The sequence below is a fragment of the Aythya marila genome (genome assembly GCF_965140915.1).
Source record: "Aythya marila genome assembly, chromosome: 6".
NCBI classification, from domain to species: Eukaryota; Metazoa; Chordata; class Aves; order Anseriformes; family Anatidae; genus Aythya; species Aythya marila.
In genome coordinates, this window is record NC_139047.1 from 17,691,241 (window position 1) to 17,712,440 (window position 21,200).

The 21,200-nt window shown below is 44.2% G+C and overlaps 1 protein-coding gene across 3 annotated transcripts in view; it reads left to right on the plus strand.

The window, feature by feature from the left end:
- The first annotated feature begins 863 nt into the window (after positions 1 to 863).
- Positions 864 to 21,200, plus strand: part of SP3 (Sp3 transcription factor) — a 35,572-nt gene continuing 15,235 nt past the window's right edge. Inside the window, exons 1-5 of one of the 3 annotated variants that reach the window (XM_082762988.1) lie at positions 864 to 1,122; positions 1,486 to 1,610; positions 1,822 to 1,932; positions 13,013 to 13,103; positions 13,209 to 14,375. In XM_082762988.1, coding sequence (XP_082619114.1) covers positions 1,116 to 1,122; positions 1,486 to 1,610; positions 1,822 to 1,932; positions 13,013 to 13,103; positions 13,209 to 14,375 — 1,501 coding nt within the window. In that variant the 5' untranslated portion in view covers positions 864 to 1,115. Of the gene's footprint in view, positions 1,123 to 1,485; positions 1,611 to 1,821; positions 1,933 to 13,012; positions 14,376 to 21,200 lie in introns of all 3 variants that reach the window. The other 2 variants (XM_082762987.1, XM_082762989.1) reach the window with 2 other exon arrangements.

The following is a 21,200-nucleotide window of genomic DNA, read 5'->3' on the forward strand; positions in this document are numbered from 1 at the left end:
GTTGGAGGTGTCTAAAAGCTTGGGGTCCCGCCTGCAGCACAGCCCGCACGGTGCTGCATCATGCTGCACCTGGACACGCAGCAAGGCCACGCTGGGGCTGCTCAGCTTCACAGGAAGCCTTCGCGGGCTGTGGTGTAACAAACAGGCCCCGCGAACCATCGTCATCCCTGCATCACCGTACACTTTGAACTTATTTCCTGCCATAGTTTAGCAACCCGGGTTACGAGCTTCCTCTCTGTTGTGTAACACGAGCCGCCAACTGCTGCTGCCGAGGGGAATCTCTTCCATTCCCCTTAAAATGCCTAAAAAGGGCCGGCCCGCCTAAAAAGGGCCCGTCCGCCCGAGCACTCGGTGCTGCTGCCAGGGGCCGTGGCTGGCGGCCTGACCCCAAGCGGCTGCGGGGCCTCGGCCCTCCGCGGCCAGCGCCTGACGCAACGGCGGCGGCTCGGCCGCGGCCCCGGGCTGCCGCTGCCCCGGGGGCCCCCCGCCGGGCTCCCCGGGGACGCGGCGCCGACATCTTAGGGCCGGGCCGGGCCGGGCCGGGCGGCCGCGAGGGGCCCCCCGCCGCTGCCGCCCGTGGCCCCGCGCCGCCCGCCCGGGCTCGGGCCAGGTCCGGCTGCAGCGCGGCGCTGGGCGGCCGGGGCCCGTCGGCGGCGCGGGGCGGCGGGCGCCGCTCATTGTTCCTCGGCCGAGCCGCGGCAAACAGGAAGCCGCCTCGGCGCGCGGCGCCCCCCCGGCCCCCGGCGGGTGAGTGGCAGCCCGGGCGGCCGGTGCGAGCGGCGGCGGCGGCGGGGCGCAGCCAATGAGCGCGCGCGGCCGGGCGTAGGCGGGAGTTCCGGGCTGGCAGGCGGGCGGGCGGGCGGCGGTGTCGGCCGGGCCCCCTCTCCCGCTGCAAGCCCCACCTTTCGGCTTTCCCGCACCGTCAATCAAAATAGGAAAAAAAAGCCCGGAGTAAGGCTCGGGCCGCCGCCGCCGCTTCAGCCCGCGAGCACAATAAGCATGTCCCCGGCGGCGGCCGCCTAGCCCCGGCCGGCGGGGCCTGCGTGCGAGCCAGCCAGCCCGCCCGCCTCCCTCCCGCGCCGCCCGCCAGCCAGCCGGCCGCTCGCTCCCGCACCATGACCGGTACGTACGCGCCGCCCCGCGGGGCTCCCCGCTGCTGCTCCGGCCCTGCGCGTCCCCCGCTCCGGCCCCGGAGCCGTCCGTGCGGTGGCGAGGCGAGAGCGGCACTGAGAGCGGCAGCAGGAGGAGCAGGGGGAGGAGGGAGAAGAGGGGCAGGGGCAGCAGCACGGGGAGGAGGAGGAGGAGGAGGAGGAGGGCTCCGTGCGGGAGGGCGGGGGGAGCGCTGGGGTTAGGGGGGGGGAGAGGAGGGAGGGAGGGAGGGAAGGAGAGGAGGGAGGGAGAGGAGGGAGAGGAGGGAGGGAGGGAGGGAGGGGGTGATCGCTCCCGTCAGTGACTCTCCCCTCCCCCTCCCCGCTGCGCCCGCAGCTCCCGAGAAGCCCGTGAAACAAGAGGAAATGGCTGCCTTGGACGTGGACAGCAGCAGCCACGGCGAGTATCTCCAGCACGGCAACGGCGCCGCCTCGGCCTCCGCCGCCGCGGCCGCCCCCCAGGTAAGCGCAGGCCCGGCCGGGCCGCCCGCCCGCCCCCCCCCCCTCCCGGCCCCCGGCTCCCCCCCCCCCGCCCCGGTGACACGTCGGGAGCGGGTGCGGGAGCCGGTGCCGCCGCCGCCGCTTCCTGTGTGCGCGCCTGCGAGGAGCCCGGCCGCCGTCCCGCACTAACCGCCACCCACTTTCTCTCCCTGAACCCGCCCCTTGTGGGTAGGACGCTCAGCCGTCACCGCTCGCTCTGCTGGCGGCCACCTGCAGCAAGATCGGCCCGCCGTCGCCGGAGGAGGATGAGGCCGCCGCCGCCGCCTCTCACTCTGCCGGAGCGGTGAGTGCCCGCCCCGCCGCTCTCGCACGGCCTGCCGGGGGGAGAGACAGCACAGCCAGCCAGCCCGCCCGCCCGGGGGGAGGGACGGGACACACGGCACTGCCCGCCCGGGGGGAGGGACGATAGCAGGGCCGACCTGCCAGGAGAGGGGTCCCCGGGCTCCCCTGCCTCTCCAGGAGGAGCCGGGCTCCCGGGAGGAGGCGGGAGCCTGGCTCCCCCCTCCCCCGCCGGCGGCGGCGGCGCCTCCGTTTACTTTCAAAACCGGGGGCAGGCGGGAAAGTCGCCCTCCCCCGGCCCTGGCACCGCAGCGGCTCGCCCGGCGGGGCCGGAGGCGCCTCACCTCCACCTGGGCGCACCCCCGGCGGCCGGCGGCCCGGGACGGCGCGGCCGGGCGGGAGCACAAAATGAAGGCTGCCTCGCCGAGGAGGATGTAGGGCGAAGTAAAATGGCTGTTAGACAACCAGCGCGGCGGCGGAAAGCTGCTTCCTGTGTCGACGCTGCGCTTTCCAGACGCAGTCGCCACGCGGTCTCGCCTACCGCGGGCTGAGTTTCTGCCCTTATCTCGCGGGTGCCGTCTGCTCCGAAAGGAGCCCCGATGACCTTGGGACCTCGCGTGACGAGATGGATCTCGCGCGCCAGAAATTTATTCCCGTGGAGGCTAGTTTAACCATCTCCATAACAAAAGCCTCCTATCTGCCTCGATCGGTTGACCTAATCTCTCCTTTTGGCTTACGCTCGTAAAGCCAGCAGAGATGGGGCGTTTAAAAATAAATGGTATCTAAAAATATGGGTATATGGAAAGGGCGGATCCAGAATGCCTTTAAAAATGACGTGACAAGGTCTTTTTGGCCTTACTACTTGGGAAATCACGTATACTACCTCTTCTGAACAAACAGGGCTTTAAGACAAGAAACAAAGCTCTCTTTTTTCATTTTTTTTAAGCAAGTCTGTTTTTATTTTTTTTTTATTTTTATTTTTTAATTGCTGTACGAAAGCCTACGTTTTCATGGTTCTGGAAATTGGCGAAAAAATCTGCATGGCAGATTGGCACTGCCAGACCTTTTTGTTACGCATGTCAAAACGTTAGTGGTAACGTTAAGCTTACTAAACGCTCAAGTGCTAAACTTCAACATACTGTATATTCATCTGTATGTTTCAGCTTCCTTTTCCCTTCAGGTAAAGGAAGAATGTAAAAATAGTTGTCTGAGGTCATGTGGCATATTGCAGCCTAAGAACAGAACTTGAAAACATATTAAAATTCTTCCCCCCCTTTCAAATGCACTTTCTGCCGAGCCTGTTCATGTTCTTAAGCTGTAGTCTTTTGAAGGCCTTTGTAGATGTTGTTAAGTGTCTACTGCCTCTAAAACTTGTTTCATAATACCAGATGCATATGGTGCTGAAAAGTGGGATGTCGGATCTGTCTCTTGCATAAACACACACATCAAAAAATGAACGATGCTTAAATGATGGTTTGCTTTCCTATATCCACCTCAAGGTGGTTCTCATTATAAAGCTAGAAATGTGCGTCTTGAGAGTGGGTTGACTGTTCAGCATGAGCAGCGGTGCTGGAGTGCTAGTACAGGACAAGACAAATAGTTCCTAATAGTTCAAAACAGGAAAATAGGTTTTGAAATGTCACTTTTTCACTTCTCTTAGGTTGATGTATGAGGGGCTCTTCAGGGCAAGGCAGAAACAATTTATGAGAGGCCAAAACCTTAGTTACAACGAAATACTAATAGAGGTTTACTCACTAGTCTGCATACGTGCATGTAGGCCTCTCCAACATATCTGCCATGAGTTAGGTTATACAATTCTGGTAATTTTTTTCTGCTGTAACATTGCTCTTGAATGATTCAGAATATTTTGGATGGAATCTAAATATAAATTGGAGGAGATGTCTATGGTAGCTGAACCAGACACTGGAGTTAATTAAGATGACCTTGATTAAGGGAGGGGAGGGAGGGAAGTCCCTGAGATGTGTTCCTCGTGAAAAAGAATGACAAAAGAGTTTTGATGAAATACAGATTTTTTCTGATCCCTGGAATGCATCTTGCTGGGGAGTGGGAGAAGGAAGGAGGAGCTAAAAAGGCTTGAATTGTAGATGCCTTGTAAGTCATAGGGAAAATGAAGTCTATATGCGGGGACGCAGGCTTATTGTCTTCATGGGGTTTCTGGTGTTCCTCCCTTTCCCAGGCTTACAGATGGATCGGTTTGATACGTGCATATGGGTGGTGGTGCCTAGTTTAGCAACTGGGAGGTGATCCTTTCCCAAAGTTTTCCACACCTGGATTGTGGTCCAGACTGCTGAAGGTCTGGTAGGATTCTCAAGCCATGTAAATGGATAGTTGAAGATAAGCAAGTAGGCATTTGCTTTTAGAGGCACTCAAAGAGCTTTTATGTATGAGGATAGCAGTGCTGTGTTTTAGGGTTGTTTTGTTAATGCTTTACTGACATTCGCTTGGTAGGAAATGGCAGGGCTGGAGCCAGTATGCTGGACTAGCCAGTTATTGCATGCTGCTTTCCTGGCTGAAATGGTATGCTGCAGCTGCTCCCCAAGAGACCAGGAGAATGATTTAAAAGCAACAGCAACAACAGAACTCCCATAGGAATGTGGGGAATATCGTGTGTCTGGGATTTGGGAAAGAGCCGGAGCAAATGTGGTCGTGTTTGCTGTGACCTAGTTGGCCCTGCCTTGAGCCTGGGGGTTGGACCAGATGACCTTCAGAGGTCCTCTCCAACTGAAATTATTCTCTGTCTGTGTCTGAATCCAGGCCTGCTGTTGGAGCAGACAACACTTTTATAGCACTGAAAGGATTAGCGTGGAAATACAAAGACTTACCGAAAGTGGCAACTGCTTGGTATGGAAAGCAAGTGAAGAAGATAGGAGAGGGCTTAGCTCCGTTGCCTACCTTCCATCCCTCTGGCAGGGAACTAACTGCAAAGGCTGTCTCTAGTCCACAAGGTTTTCGGCTTGGCCTAGGATTCTGATTAGGGCTATATTTGCTTTTGGATGGCAAAATATTAGCTAGCATTACTGTTGATCCTGCCATTGTGTGTTGATGGGGACTGCAGTCTTTCAACTTAGGCTTTGCTGCTGTGATTGGTCCTGCGTACAACCATCTGACCCCGGTGCTTTGTGTTTTGCCTGCTTGGTTTTCATTTAAATGTAGATGGCCTTGAGTTTGTGGCCTGCTTACCTGAGAATCACTTCCTCCATTGCATACTGCTGTATCCATGGTTTGTTCAAACGCTCGCCATGGAAACTTCCGCTCAAATACTGCTGACCACTGGTGCGTACGAAAGTCTTGCTGGGATGGTGCGCCCTGCTGCCTGACCCAGAGTGACAGCTCATGTATCCTGACCTCTGTGGATGCCTCTCTTTCCCTTGGGAATTTGAAGTCTGAGAAGCTTTAATTTGCTTTTTCACTATTTATTGTTGACTAATAATTCTACTTAAATGTTCATATTTAGGATTATTTATAGCTAAACGAAAAAGAATCTAGTTTCATTCCAGTTTAAACATCTGCAAAGATTTTAGCATTAGGGGAAAAGGAGAAGCAACGTGGAAGACAGCAGAGCCGTGCATAGAGGAGAAAACGAAAGAGGAAACATTCTAAAATTGCAGTCTAACAAAGTCTTGGTCACCTGCAAAGCTGTATGGTAACCAGGTGTGTGTGCGCTCTAATTTCATTGCAACGCAAAGCACAAACTACTCCTTTCAGCTCCCAGGCTCCCAGGGGTCATTGTTACGGTTGTGCCAGGCATGGCTGGGATAGGTGAGGATAGAGCCCAAGACCGATGGGAGCGTGGGGTGGGAGGGCTGGAAGGCCCAAGAATTAAGAACCGTGGCAGGCTGGCTGGGAAAGCTGTTGACTCTGACAGCTGCCAAAAGATGGGAGCTGTCAGAGTTGACTGCCCCAGTTGCGGTAGGTAGTTGCAAACAGTGCGTTGCAGGCTGCACTTACTCCTCAGTTTTAAAAAGAAAAAAGGCTGCGGAGTGATTAGTATGTATTGTTGCTTACCAACAAGATGTTAAAAACATTTGTAGAGGTTAATAATTAGCAATGTGGGGAAGATGAGTGTCATTTCTGGGCTGTAGACAAAGCATTTGTTTGCATATTTTACAAATAAAGGTTAGAGTGTTAGAAGACTGCTTTGGTGTATCTTCAGCTTGAGAATTGAGTATCTGTGATTCACAGAATTTAATGAAAATGTTCAAGTCCAGTTTATTGATGCCTCAGAACATTACTTTAACCATTTGAGAAGCAACTGGCTTCTGGAATCTCGTTCTAGATGGAAATAGTTATAGTGCTGGTAGGACAGAGAAATACGAGGGTCTTGCAAATTTTGTGTTTTGTAGTAGTCAAAAATACAGATGAGCAGCATGCATGTTATCCATACCTCTCAGTTCTCTGGCCAGTATCATGGTTTTGAGGAAGCTCCAAGTTATCTTGACGTCCATTTTCTCTTTTATGGGTGATAATACAGCTTCCTGAAGCTGTGTTTCTAGAGGTGAACAGATGCACTAGAATGTATTTATTCACAATCTATCTGGGATTGTCCAGCTTCTGTTTTATATTTTTGCAAAACAGAGAAGTTTCAGGTAGAAAGAGTGCCTAATCGTTTTGGCCCTAACCGTTTTTTCCCCCTTGCTGCTGCCTGGGAGCTCATCCTTTAAAATGTTCTTTAATCTTCCTCTTCCAGTTAAGTCTTCCTAGTCCTCGGTCGGAGCCAAGTGTAGGGGTTTCTCTTCTAGTGCTTTGAGGATGTTTGTAAATTTGGTTTTATTCTTCCCTGTGGTATTAGAGAAAGTATAAATTGACTTAAAAAAATAAATAATCAATTTTTAAAAACAAAATGAAACAAAAAGTTCTGACCCTTAGACTAATGCAGGAAGAGTGAGATTTCACAGAAATATTTCATAGAACAATTGAGGCTAGAAAGGACTTCTGGAGACTGTCTAGTCCACCCCCTTGCTTAAACCAGGTCAATGAGAGCAGGTTGCTCAGGACTGTGTCCAATAGCTTTTGAATGTCTCCAAGGATGGAGACTCCACAACCTCTCTGGGCAACCTCTGATAGTGTTTAAATCACCCTTAGTGTTAAAAAAAAAAAAAAAAAATAGTCTTCTCATATTTACACAGATTTCCTTGCATTCCAATTTCACCTGTCACCTCTTGTCCTGCCACTGGGTGTCACTGAGAAGAACGTGGCTCTCATCTTTTTTGGAGCCTCCCATCAGATATTTATAAACATTGCTAAGACCCCTCCCCAAAGTGTTCTCTTGGAAACACTAAGAGCCTCAGCTCTCTCATCCAGTCTTTGTACATCAGTCTCTTCGTACGTCAGATACTCCAGTCTCTAAATCATCCTTAGGCCCCTTGGCCGGACTGGTTCCAGTATGTCCATTCCTTTCTTGCACTGGGGAGTAAAGAACTGGACACAGCACTCCAGATGTGGCCTCAACAGTGTTGACAGATTACCTCCCACAGCCTGCTGGCCTGTGCTTACTAATGAAGGTGATCTTGGCCTTCTTTGCTGCAAAGGTACGTTGCTGCCTCGTGATGAACGTGCCCACCAGAATCCCCATGTCTTTTCCTGCAAAGCTGCTTTTCAGCCATTTGGCCCACAGCCTGTCCTGGTGTGCGTGTAAGTTATTCCTCCCCAGGTGCAGGACTTCACATTTCTGTATGTTGAAATGTTAGGTTCCTGCCAGCCCAATTTTCCATCCTGTTGAGGTCCCACTGAGTAGCAGCAGAACCATCAGATGTATCAACCACCTGATCGGTTTGGTATTAACTGCCAGCTTGCCGAAGGTGCACTCTGTCTGATCACCTAGGTAACTGACTGGTGAAGAAGTTAAACAGCCTTGGCCCCAGTATGGACCCACTGGGGTACAGTGACTGGCCCCCAGCTGGACTTTGTGCTGCTGCCTGCAACCTTTTGAGCCTGGCAATGCAGCAAATTTTCAGTGCACCCCGCTGTATGGTTGTCAAGGCTGTACTTCATCAGTTTGGTGTCACGGCAGGAGGCTGTGTCAAAAGTCTAGCTATGATAGCTGTAAAGGATATCCACTTGAAACCTCATCTACCAAGCCAGTCATCTTGCCGTAGAAGTCTGTCAGGTTAGTTAATTAAGCATCATTTCCCCGTTGTAAGTCCAGGCTGACTGCTTCTGATGACCTTCTTGTTCTTTATGTGTTTGGAAGCGGTTTTCAATTTGCTCCATTGCCTTCCCAGAGGTCAAGTTGAGGCTGACTGGCCCCAGGTCCTCTTTCTTAACCATTTTGATGATCTGGTAGAGCTTTCAGCACCTAGTTGTGAAGGCATGAGGAAAATGCGTAGAAGTTTGCATGAAATTGTTCAAAATTTTAGTTTGGCATGCAGTTACATAGCATTTAATACATATATAGAGGTTAATAATTAATAAATGAAGTTACATGCAGTCTGGTTAAAAACGCCTACTGCAGCTTTCTAGTTTTTACTTATGTCAAGGCCGTTGTATTGTCCTAATATAGACAGGTTCTGGACTTCTGGTGATTAAAAAGAATTTATTAGAGTTTTGGGCCCAATTGTCCATTCTGAGCAAAATGATGTGGACCCTCCTTAAATGAGATGGAATTAATGTTAAATGTGTTTTGCCAGATTGGGATTGTTTTTTAAAATAATATTTTAAGCAGCCCGTGGTTAATACCTCTTCCCTGAAACACTCTTTTATTTTCTAAAATTTTGCTTTGGAAAAATGTATTTCTCTGAATTGAGTGCTTCTGAAACATGCATCAGAATTAATTTGCCTTAACAAGCTTTGTGTCATCTGAACCACAGTGACTACTGTTAAGCACGTTTTTAACCTGTGGCAAATACAAGATAGAATGTGTTAGCTCATACCTTAATGAGGGAGTTGAAGCAGGTGCATTTTATCTTATATTTGTAATAACCCAAGAATGCACAGATAGTTTATTGTAGCTTGGTAAACACATGGTATTAAACTCCTGCATTAGCGCCCTAAGTCTTTCATAAAACAACAATTTGGATGAGGCACTGGCCAATCTTGTTCATTAGGTATGTGATTTTTAAGTGTTTAGGAGCTCCTGACTCATCTGTCCACCTCTGCTTGCTTGTTTGCTGATGCTTTTACTCCAGGACTGAAGGGGGGAAAATTGAGCTTCTGAGAAGTGCAGCCAAAGACAAGCCACCGTAGACTGGTGCAGAGAAACTTCTGGAGTTCTTTAGGAGCAGAGAACTCATGGTTAATGACTTATGTCCAGCTGACCACGTTTGGCTTGTAGAAATGCAGATGCCTACACCATGTAGCAGTTACCACAGGGATGGTTTTACTTTGATTGAAGGCCTTTTTTTTTCCCCAACTCAACTCCCATCCCTCAACATGCTTTAGAGCACTTTGTAAGGGTATTTTATCTACCTTGTGTGTTTCTTTTCTCCTTCCACATTCAACTTAATGTTGCTTTGATATTCTCTTAAAAAACAAACAAGACCATGACTGCATTTCTATTTATCATGACCCCTCATTCTTCAGGCATGAGAGTCTTGGCTCAGAGACATCTCTTTATTTTACCGCCAGGAACTTACACAAGGCTTGTTGAACCAACAGACAGGCTGAATAGCAGTTGTTGCTCCCACTCTTCAGTGGCACTTGACCTTCCTTCAGGTGGACATACCACTTGATTTTAATTCTTCCTGTGCCCTGCTCCAGCTACTCTCTTTGCTCTGTTGCTGCCTCTTTCTCTTGCTTCCTGCTGCTGCTTCCAGCAAGCTCCCAGTTGCTTCCTGTTCCCTCCTCCTTGGCTAAGCGGTGCTGGTGCTGAGCTTTCCTCAGATCTTTGTCCCTTCCTCTTGACACACAGTTGGGATTGCAACTGTCCAGCCTGCCCTTAAAGGAGCAGCTTCCACAGAACTGCTGCCTGCGTATCAGTCAATAAGGAGAAGAACTGTTGCTTTATCTATACTCTCGAAGTGTTTTTCACGGATGGCCAAGACACAGCAAACAAAGTATTTTATTTAGGACTGCACTGTAAAGATGAGTGAGTGGGCTGTAGATGTTGCTGCTTATGCATCAGTGGTAGAAATTTGAGTTACTAAAATAATTCCTAATTGCTGAGGATGCAGTGAAAGATGACTACTCCTTTTAGCAGGAAAAGGAGTCCAGTAAGTGTCCTGCTATCTCCAGAGTCTTTGAGAAAGGGTATAGCAGTCAAGCTTGTTACGACAGGATGATGACCAGTTGAGGTTAGAAATCATCCTCAAACACTCTTTACCATCATACAAAGTTTTTGTTCATGCTTTAATACTAGTAATTTTGGTAGCTGGCAGATAGCTTCTTGAAAACCTCGCCCTCTTTTTGCCCCTCCCTCCTCATGATTCATCTGGTATTCTCTGATATAGCCAGCTGTAAGGGCAATGTGTGATCAACTGGCGTTTCACCTATTATACATAGCGATAGCTTTGTATCCACATGCATGACCCTCCTAAACTTTTCTGTGAACTGGCAAGTGCATCTGTTAAGAGAGTGCCTGTACTGAGCTAAAACCCTAACGGAGCAGGATTTGGGGGAAGATTTCACTGTGTCACAAATAGGTGAGGAGAGGTGTGTGCCCAAGGTAAAAAGACCAAAGGTCATTGAATGGGATGTGGAAATCAATGTACATTTAGGGAGGAGTGGAAGAACATGGTAGGTCATCTCTCTACCGTGAAGGAGGCAGGTTCCCTTTGAACAGTTTCTGTAGGGGATGCTCTTATGTACATACATGCTGTTGCTCATGAAGTCAGTCTAGTTGTAGAACCAAACATCACATGTTTAGGTTACATAATCTTAAATCAGAAAGGAGTAGTATTTGCAGTGGTTTCCATTAATCTTCCTTTCTCTCTTGTTCTAACAGTCACTATCAGCATGTTGCATTCCACGTTTATTTTATGATAGCATGCATTAAACATATAATGATCATATTTTTGCTTCTGGTATTTTCTGAATGCTGTTTACCTATGACTTTTATTGTTCTTTTGATACTTCATAAAACTTCCAGTTAACAAATGTTTCTATATTAGCAGATTGAGTAGTTAGGAACTTTCTTAGCAGTATTTCAGCAACCAGTACCTATTTGTAAGTAATAATTAAACACAAGAATATAAAGCTGAAGTGGTAGTAGAGGAAAATGGACTTTTTTTTGCCTTTTTCTAGATAGGAAGGTGTAGTTTGGAATATTGACAAACATTTTTGTAATCACGTAAATTACAAGCTTATAAGACTAAAGGATTTAAAACTGTTCTTTAAGGCGAAGTGTAATCAGTATAAGGAAAAGGAAATAGTAGGATGGATTATCAAGACCCCTTTTTCTCTTTCTGCTCCTGGAAGCATTAAGGCCATAAAATTAGTTTTGTTTTGGTGATGCTGTGTCTATTTACTAACAAATTACTTGAAGGATTCTGTATCTATAAGGGTAAAAGGAAGGCTTGCATTTTTTTCTTTATTGAAAGTTTTTATTTGTACAGCTCTTGAGAGGAATGTAGAATCAAGATGTGGGTTTCCTTATTGGAAAAGAAGCTTACCAAGAGCAGTAAAACTATTATAAAAGGAAAATACTTCTTAAGCTTGAGTGTTTTTTAATATGTAAACGTTTTGGTGTTGCTGCTCAGAATAGGATAAGAAACTGAAACTAGAGACGTCCCAGCCTACGTCGTAGACTAAATTCACTCTGATGCGTGCCACAGAATTCATTCATGCTGGCTAAATCTCAATGCCATGCTAGAAGAGAATAAGCTGGGTGCTATATTTTGCATATCCAGGTTTTATTCTAAAGGAAGTTGGCATGCAGCATTAGAAGGAAGCTGCGATATGCTCCGGTAACTTGTGTAACAGGAGCAGTCATGGGATCGGTGCAGAAGGACAAGACAGAGCTTTTCTTTCTACCTACTGTGGACTCTGCCAAAGAGACAAAATTTGTTTCACAATTAAAGTTTAATGAATTGTAAGGCAAGTTACTTACTTTTTGCTAAATATTAAATTGTTCCATTGGTTTACCGTAGTGCCATAAAACAGATGAGGAGAAACCTATGTATATCTTTTTAAAAGTGATGGTCGTTTACATTACCAAGTTGATTGACTACACACATCTAAGCATTGCAGGATGTTAAATCTAATTCTTAATACTCTATTCTGAAAAAGCTTGCTTTGGTAAAGAAAGGTAAGTGCAATTTACCTTTTCTTTACTGAATAAGAAACAAAAGCATACTACATCAATCCTTAAGTTCTTTAATGTTTAACCTTCTGGGGGTCTGTTCTGAAACACTGACCTTTTCTATTGTTCCAACTTAATGCAGATAGATTTTTTTTTTCCCAAACAGATGCATATGACTAATCCAACCGTGATCTCAGTGTAAAAATCCTTAGTTCTAGAGGCGTTTTTGCCTAGTGAAACAGTAACTCCTATAAGCTTATAAATACTAGGACTTTGTATTATGTGTAACTCAAACTGAGGCTATCTGGGCTTTCCGACCCGATGACTAAGTTACCTCTGAACGCTCTCCGTGTTGTTGAGAGTCACCATATGCACGTATATACCATATATAACACAGTCAAAAGTGGAACTCTAGGAGATGGAGGCGATGCTGGCTTCACAGGAATTCCTCCGTTGCTGTGCAGTAGGTGCAAGGCTCGGTAAGGCATGTAGCTGAGTCCCAGGGTAACCTGGTGATGGCAACTTCATCAGCCCGTGCCAGCTCCCTTCTTCCCACAGCCAGGGGTTTGGATTACCCAGCAGCATCCCACCAGAATAACTCTGCTGCTGGTCACCTGATGTAGCCATGGCACAGGAGCTGCATTTGATCTGCTTGTGAGCCACATGCAGCTCACGAACCACAGGTTGGTTACCCTGACTTAAGCATTAGCTCACTTAACAAAAATCTGTACTTTGTAGTTCTAATTCAGTTGCTGTTGTTTACGTGGGCTGCACTGCATGTTTTTCAGTAGTGTATTGATCTCTAGTGTTGAATTGCATGACTGTTCTAGCGTGTGATCTGTATGTCTCTTGTTTTAATTTTTTCTTTTCTTTTCTTTTTTTTATTCAGACAGGGGATTTGGCTTCTGTGCAATTAGCAGGAACTCCAAATAGATGGGAGGTCTTGTCTGCAGCTCCTGCCACTATAAAGGATGAAGCTGGTAATATAGTACAGATTCCAGGTGCTGCCACAGTAACTTCAAGTGGGCAGTATGTCCTTCCTATTCAGAGTTTGCAAAATCAACAAATCTTTTCTGTTGCACCAGGATCAGATTCGTCGAATGGTACAGTGTCTAACGTACAATACCAAGTAATACCCCAGATCCAGACAGCGGATGGTCAGCAAGTTCAACTTGGCTTTGCAGCCTCTTCTGATAATAGCAGTATAAATCAAGAAACCGGTCAAATTCAGATCATTCCTGGCTCTAATCAAACCATCATTGCCTCTGGAACACCTTCAACTAATATTCAGAATATCTTATCACAGTCTGGTCAAGTCCAGGTTCAGGGAGTTGCAATTGGTGGTTCGTCTTTTCCTGGCCAAGCACAAGTGGTTGCTAACGTCCCTCTTGGACTGCCAGGAAATATTACTTTTGTACCCATCAATAGTGTTGATCTAGATTCTCTGGGACTTGGCAGTGGTTCTCAAACCATGACAGCAGGCATTAATGCAGATGGGCACTTGATAAATACTGGACAGGCCATGGATAGTTCAGATACTTCTGAAAGGACTGGTGAGCAAGTTTCTCCTGAAATTACAGAAACTGCCACTGATAATGACTTGTTTGTGCCAACATCATCTTCATCACAATTGCCCGTTACCATAGACAGTTCAAGTATATTGGAACAAAATGCAAACAACTTGACCACAACCAGTGGTCAGGTTCACAGTTCTGATCTTCAGGGAAATTACATTCAGACATCAGTCTCTGATGATACACAGGCTCAGAATATTCAGGTCTCCACAGCACAGCCAATTGTACAACACATACAGCTTCAAGAGTCTCAGCAGCCAACCAGTCAAGCCCAGATTGTACAAGGTATTGCGCAACAGACAATCCACGGTGTGCAAGCAAGTCAAAGTATATCTCAACAGGCTCTTCAGAACCTTCAACTGCAGCTGAACCCCGGAACTTTTTTAATTCAGGCACAAACAGTGACCCCTTCTGGGCAGATAACCTGGCAGACATTTCAAGTGCAAGGAGTTCAGAATTTGCAGAACTTGCAAATTCAGAATGCACCTGGTCAACAAATAACTCTAACCCCTGTGCAGACTCTCACTCTTGGTCAAGTTGCAGCAGGTGGGGCGTTGACGTCAACTCCAGTTAGTCTAAGCACTGCTCAATTGCCAAATCTACAGACAGTTACAGTAAACTCTATAGATTCTGCTGGTATTCAGCTGCATCAAGGAGAAAATGCTGGCAGTCCTGCAGGTATTTACTTTATTCTTTTTGCATAAATTTGTTTTTTATTATTATTGTATGTACTTGGTTTGAATGATGATAATCATAACGCTATTGTTTTTGCTGCAGAAGCCTTCAAAATACAGTGGGTTAAAGTAATGATAGATTTCATTTGAAAGTACTGTTGCATAAGAAACAACTGTAATGGTAGAACATGGTCCTACCCCACTTGTGTTATTATAAACTCCTGTAACTCTCAACTGGTCATATCAGTTAATTGCACTTCTAATACAATGTTTGTCAGTACTTACAAGTCTTACAGAAACCTGACAAGCAACTATGCTCGCAATAAAGCAGTGTCATTAGCATTACCTGTAACGAATAGGTGAATTTTTTGTGGAAAATCCAAATATATGTTTACCATTGTTTTTCTTGAAAATCTGTGGATCCTCTGAGATGCTGTTATTGACCCAATGTTTTTTTAAATTAATTTCCTGCTGATGTAATGTCAGTGTTACTAGGATGTACAACACTCATATAAGCAGAAGTGAAACGAGCATCTGAATATCAAAATGGAGGCTGTGCTTAACAACACGTATGAGATGAGTTTCCAGTAGTACATATTTGCATTATGTTTCAGAATGTACAATTTTTAATGATGAGCATCACAGCATGTTTTATCTCTATAAGCAGAAAAGAAATGTGATTTTCTTAAAATAGGAATTTCTTAATGTGAGGAAAATACACACGCCCGTTTATTTTTGGTAGATTTGATACACTGCATTCCCAATTTTAGGGTTTAGCTACTTGAAAGAAAGAATAGGAGAGGTTCAACAATAAGAGAGCCTCAAGATGTTTTGTTGTGCCAGAAGCCATTTAATCTAATCATTTTGGCGTTGTGCTCAGGCTAGTTACGAGGGGCAGAGTGGGTAGTAGAGATAATTTGGGAGGGAAATGCAGCACAAAGTAGCTTGGGAATTGCTATTTTACTGTAATCACATGATCCAAGGCTCTGCTTCATTAAGATACTGAAGCATACATGTGTAATGCAAGGCATAAATGTTTTGTATTGTATGCCTATTTAAACACGTGAGCAGGACGCAATATTAAGTAAAAGTGCCTAGAGGAGCTGCTTAGTTAAGGCCTACAGATTATAATACTTGCATAGTTGCTGCTGTTGATATCTTGTATGTCATAAGCTTACTTTTCCTTTGTGATCCCAAAATTTGAATTTAAAATAGTAAGTGGGATGATTTTCTAGTTCTTTGTGTTTTGGAAATGCCTTTTATATTATGGATTTACTAAGGAGAAGTTACCCAGACCTAGATAAACCTGCTTTTCATTGGCTTGTAGGCAACAGCAGCAAATAAATGGGTGTGCTGCCAACAGCATTTGCTCTGATGGGTAATCTTCTTTCTTAGATTTTCTATTTCCAGTGAAAACAGAATGTCTTGGTTTGTCTCTGTCACACCTTATTACCTATGAGGGCAGTGGGTTGAGACAGCAATAACAAAAAGCATGTGATGTGTCTGATGGTGTCTTTCCAACCATTGGAAAAAGAGCCTTACAGCTAACTTGAAGTACAAGAAAGATGAGAATGTCTTTATTTCTGAGGTTTATATGGGCAGGATCATGTAGATGGTGGTTATTGCTTATGGGTTAACGTAGCATACATTTGAGAGCAAATATTAAATAAATAAATAAATAAATAAATAAAATAAAGCAGAGAAGAACCAAAATAAAAGGCATGTGAAAAAGAAGTTGAACCAGCTGTGTGTATGTTAGCTTGTCCATTGACACTCTTTGAGAGTGTTCTGATGCCAGTTCATAATCAAATGCAAGGGAATTCCATCAAGCATTCCTGAAGTGTTCTGCTGTAAGGAATTTCACATGTGAATGGAAGTGAATAAATGGGATATAAGAAATGTGATTAAACAGGCAGATTCAGCCAGGGAAGAGTAGAAACTATTGCCTGAAGTGACTAGCTATAAACACCTGGTTATATTAAAGATAGGGCAGAGATTTATGGTGACATTTTTCCTACTTGTCTAGGAGTGATATATGGACTGGAAGGCATTAAAACTGCCATCCCCTAAATTTGGGGAGAATTTAATTGGTCCCTCCTTTATATCACAGGAAACTGACTTTTCCAAAGTAATGATCAATCTAGCGTTCAAAAGGAATTATCTTGACTGACCTTCACTCCCTTTTCCATATGAATCTCTCATTTTGTCTATATCAAGGTTGTCTAAGATAATCTTGTTCAGTGATTTTCTTTTTTTTTTTTTTTTTTTTTTTTATAACACCCCGCAGTATGGTACGGCACCCTTTCTTCACTTTGAAGAATAAATGCACAAGTAGAAATAGAAAGCTGAGCTCACATGCTGAAGCTGGCATAAATGCTGGGTGGTTCCAGCACTGGTTGTTGGCTCTTTCAAAGTTCACTTTTCCTAAGTTAAATGAGTGGATTCTGTCCAACAAGTCCAGTGGATTCAGCGTGTCACGAGGTAGAGCAGGGAAAGGTGTTGGTTTGTCATATCTGAAACCTTCTTTAGCAATGCTTTTCAGAACAAAGAGGTGGTATCAAATGCTATCAGTGTGTTACCAGTGGCAGAGAGAGAACACCTTTTCACAGGTGTTCTAGCTTCAGTCCTTTGGTCTTGAGAGGAAGCTAAGCCTGAGAAAACTCTTTAGTAGCCTACTCCTTTTATTGGCACTTGGTAATAAAATACTGCATTGTCTGTAACAAGAAGAGGCATTAGGCACACCGTTCACATTGCTTTTTAGCAAGGCACCTGTTCAAGGAAGGTATTTGTTTCTTCATTGGTTTCTTCTTCAAATATTTTATATGAAGTAACTTTCCTTTCAGAGTACAGTAATAAATAGTAATAGTGTCTAAGTTAAGTTATTAATATACTGAATCATGGGTTTGGACTGGTTATTACCTGAAAAAAGATAACTTTACTGGGTCTGATCTAGGTTACTTCACATTTTGTAAAGCTGGATTGAATGTTTTTTAATAATCCTTTTGACTGTTCCAGCGGCATCTGAAGAAACTAGTGAGTGACCTGAGAAGAAGTAGCACTGGCTTAAGAAGGGGCTTTGTTGCTTATCAACCCAGGCACGCTCAGCTGGAAGATTAATTTATTTAAAAATAAAACCCCACAGTTTTCCATTTGGTCTATAGTTGAAATGAAGTCGGAGGGGTCCCTTTCAAGAGTTGACTTCAAGGTCTTCGTTTCTGCATCTTTCTTCCCAGCTCCTCCATTGCAGGAGTATGTACAGCTATTTAGGGACTCATCTGCCTGCTGCCACTGAAGCTTACAATCATGCCTGTTGATCAACTTACTCCAGTTGATAGAGAGTGGGAGTGGTTGGCTATTTGTGGTGGGGACTTCATTCCATTCCTGCCAGAACCTGAAGTCTCTATCGTGCTGAAGTAATTGACCTATTCTAAATTTGGCCAGAAAAAAAGGGCAATTTTCTAGGTAAATACTTGCCTAAGTAACAATTTCTTGCTCATCTGCTGGTGTCTTGTGAGGCTGATGTCTGACATCCATTAGGTAAAACAGTTTAACTCCCCCACCCCGATAATTAAAAATGGAATATTTACAGTTGTATTTGCTGGAGTGGTTGTTTCAGTGTTCTAATGCTTCTGGTGAAGTACTGCAGAATGCTACTTAAAGCATAGCTTTCTTCTGGCATCTAGAACTTTATAAAAGGTTTTGGCTAGTTTTCACTGTTACACAGCTTAGTTTTTTCTTTTCAAGTTCCAGTTCAAAATTTTACTAATTTTAATTTTGGTTTTGCAGTTTGTCTTTCTAAGACATCCTTTCTTCCAAGCTTTTGCAAGAAGGGCATGGTATTCGTATGAAATTAAATCTGATAATTAAAAAAACAAGTCTTAGGAAATCCATCAAGTAAGCTGAAGCTATGATGTTAAATAATTATTTTCATCTGACATCTGTTTTGGGCTATCCCACTTAAATTTGAGGCGTTTAGTTTATATGTTGTAAAATCAATGTAGTTTAAAACGGTACTTCCACTGTTCTATTTTTGATATGAAAAACTCAAATTGGAAACTGACAGATTTAAGTTAGTGCAGGAATTAGAGCTATTTATGTAGCAATCTTATGTAAACAGTTTGCTTTCAGCATGCAAGAATTACATTCCCTATTTTCTCATCATTTTCAAAGGAAATTAATAAATTGTGGAAGAATTAGATGATCATAGTTGTGTTTCACAATCTTGCTTATAACAGCATATAGCAAATTAACTCACTTCAAGTGTAAGAAAGTTTGTATAACTTTAATTAGTCTTTTTTAATGCAGTATCTGCTGCTGTGGTATAAAAAATTGCATTTTTTTTCTTTGAATTCTAGAAAAGATTGAATCTTAATATGCATCCTCAATGTCTGTGGTTGATGCACTTCTCTGTTCTCTGTATTCTAAAACAGCTCACAGCCTAATTCACTTCCGTGCAGCCCACGGTGGCAAGGTGCATGTATGTTGCCCTTAAGTGAATATTTTGTCATGTAGGTTGAGTGTCTGGTGATGCAAATTTAAGGAGGTCAATCTGAGTTACTTTAGGCTCAGCCATCCTGAGGATGTTCATAAAATAATAGTTACCCGGTTTCAGGTACCCGTTCCTCACTTGTGTTTCAAAGATCCTTCTCACATGAAGCAAGAGGAGAACTCCCTCACACCTGTAGGGATGGATGCATAGGAAGTATCCGTGAAATCAGAGGCAAGGGATTTTATTTTCAGTACTGCTTTAACTTAAAAAGAAGGCTGGCAACCCATTTTCTGTTTTTGTGCAATCTCATGACTGTAAGTCCCTTGCTTCAGGTTCTGTATGGCTTTGTTGCCTTCTGACCTTCTTCGCAGGATTGCATACTTTGGTTCTGATCTCTCAAGCTAACTCGTTAGTGCATCTGGCTCATAAAAAGCATCTGAAGTTTCTAGGAAGGACACTGCCAGTCTTTTTGTAATGCCAGGAGTGCTCACCAAGAGCACTCATTACTGAATGAAAATTATCTTAATCTGTTGATTAAGATCTTTTGATCTGTTACTGGGTATTTATTTTAGTATTTTTTTTTACATTTTCCTGATTTATTGTCAGTGGAAAGCATTTCATTCTCATCTAGTGACAGAACTATTATTTCACTTTAAAGCCAAATATGTAACAGAAATTGTACAGTTTTGCCTTTCTGAATTGCTGATGACAGTTTTGTCACTTGATTCTAGTAGCATTCTAGTACACTTAGTTAGGAATATTTGACCCAGAATTCAGTGTCCTCCTGCTTTCCTTACCTATTTGTGCAGTTCCTGGTTTCGGTACTGAGTATGGTGAACTCTTCTTCCCCCTTTGTAGCAATTCCCTCTTAAATTTTCAACAACAGAAAATAAGGAAAAAAATAGGGGCATGCTATAGCAGATACTACCCTTCAGAACAAACCCAAAATCTTGAGACACTGTAGACAGTGTATCTTTGAAGAACTGAAGTTGCTGTAGGGTAAGTAAGCGTTCTTTGATGCATAATTTGTGCTATGATAGCACTGGTATAAGTTGGTGTAGAATAATGCATGGGATCACTTGGAAATACATACGCTATGTTGAATTTCTTGCAAGAGATCTGTAGCTCTGTTTTTAATCATTTTGCTGGTACTGCTTCAATATTCAGTACTGTGAGGTCCTGCTCTTAGACTTGTATACAACTTGTACACAAGTTGTTTTCCTTAGAAGCTTAAAGTGTGATTTTGCTCTGTTGAAACTAGATGACAGTCTTTCTTCTGAGCTGAGCTTCACTAGTATTTCAAGATGACATTTCACAATGTGTTTTCTATTCTCCTTTTAAGTTATGACATAGCTTAAATTCAAACAACTTTTGAGGGGCAAATCAAAATAGAAATCATTCACCTCGTTGAATTTCCTGTCTGAATGACTTGGACAGCTGTCCAATTTGATAGGGTTTAATTTAGATAGGAATTAGGCTAGAAGGAGGTTAGTTTGGATGGGAATGAACAAAGGCAGTATCTAAGAAATCTTTATTGAAGCTTCCTCACATCCACAGATGAAAGCAAGATAAATCAAGACGTTGAGGGCATGAATGGTGGTTGCTCTGTAGAGAGAACAGTGAAAGGCAAATGAACAAGATGGAAAGAAAATGGGAATTCACATGTGTTTTCTTTTCTTGAGAGGAGGGGTGGGAAAGGAAGTATCTATGTGGAAAAATAAATGAATAGGCATGACTGATTACAAGACATTGAAACTATAGACAGACAATTTGTGATGCTGTGAGGAAATTGGTGTGAAGGTATGTGCAACGCTGATACAAATCTGTTTTCAGTTGAACAACCATATTCCTGCTTCTCAGATCAGGAACTTGTAAATCTTAGTTGAGTTAAATGGCAGGGTGGTTTTCAGCATCTAGGAAAAGAAGCTAAACTGGAAGCCCACGGTTTGGAGTCAGTTACAAGTAATTCCAAGAGGACCTTGCTGTGACAGTCTGCAGAGGCAGATAGATCCCAAAATTATGGTGATGGTGGTGAAGTATACAAATGAAGAGGTTTTGCACTGCATCTTCACCCCTTCTTGTTTTATATCTGTTTTTATGACTATTGGGTAAACCAATAACTTTTCTCAGAGATGAACAAAATGGTATTTTCTTAAAGTCCCACTTGAAACAGGCCAAGATAGAATATGAAGTTTTTCTTTACTGTTTTGATTCAGTTTAAGTACTGCATTCATCTGATACCTGATGAGGTGAGTAAGTGACCTGGCTGTATCAGTGGGCAGTGGTAATTCTTTCCACACTAAATTGTAGCTGAAATACATTCAAGAACAGTTCAGCTGC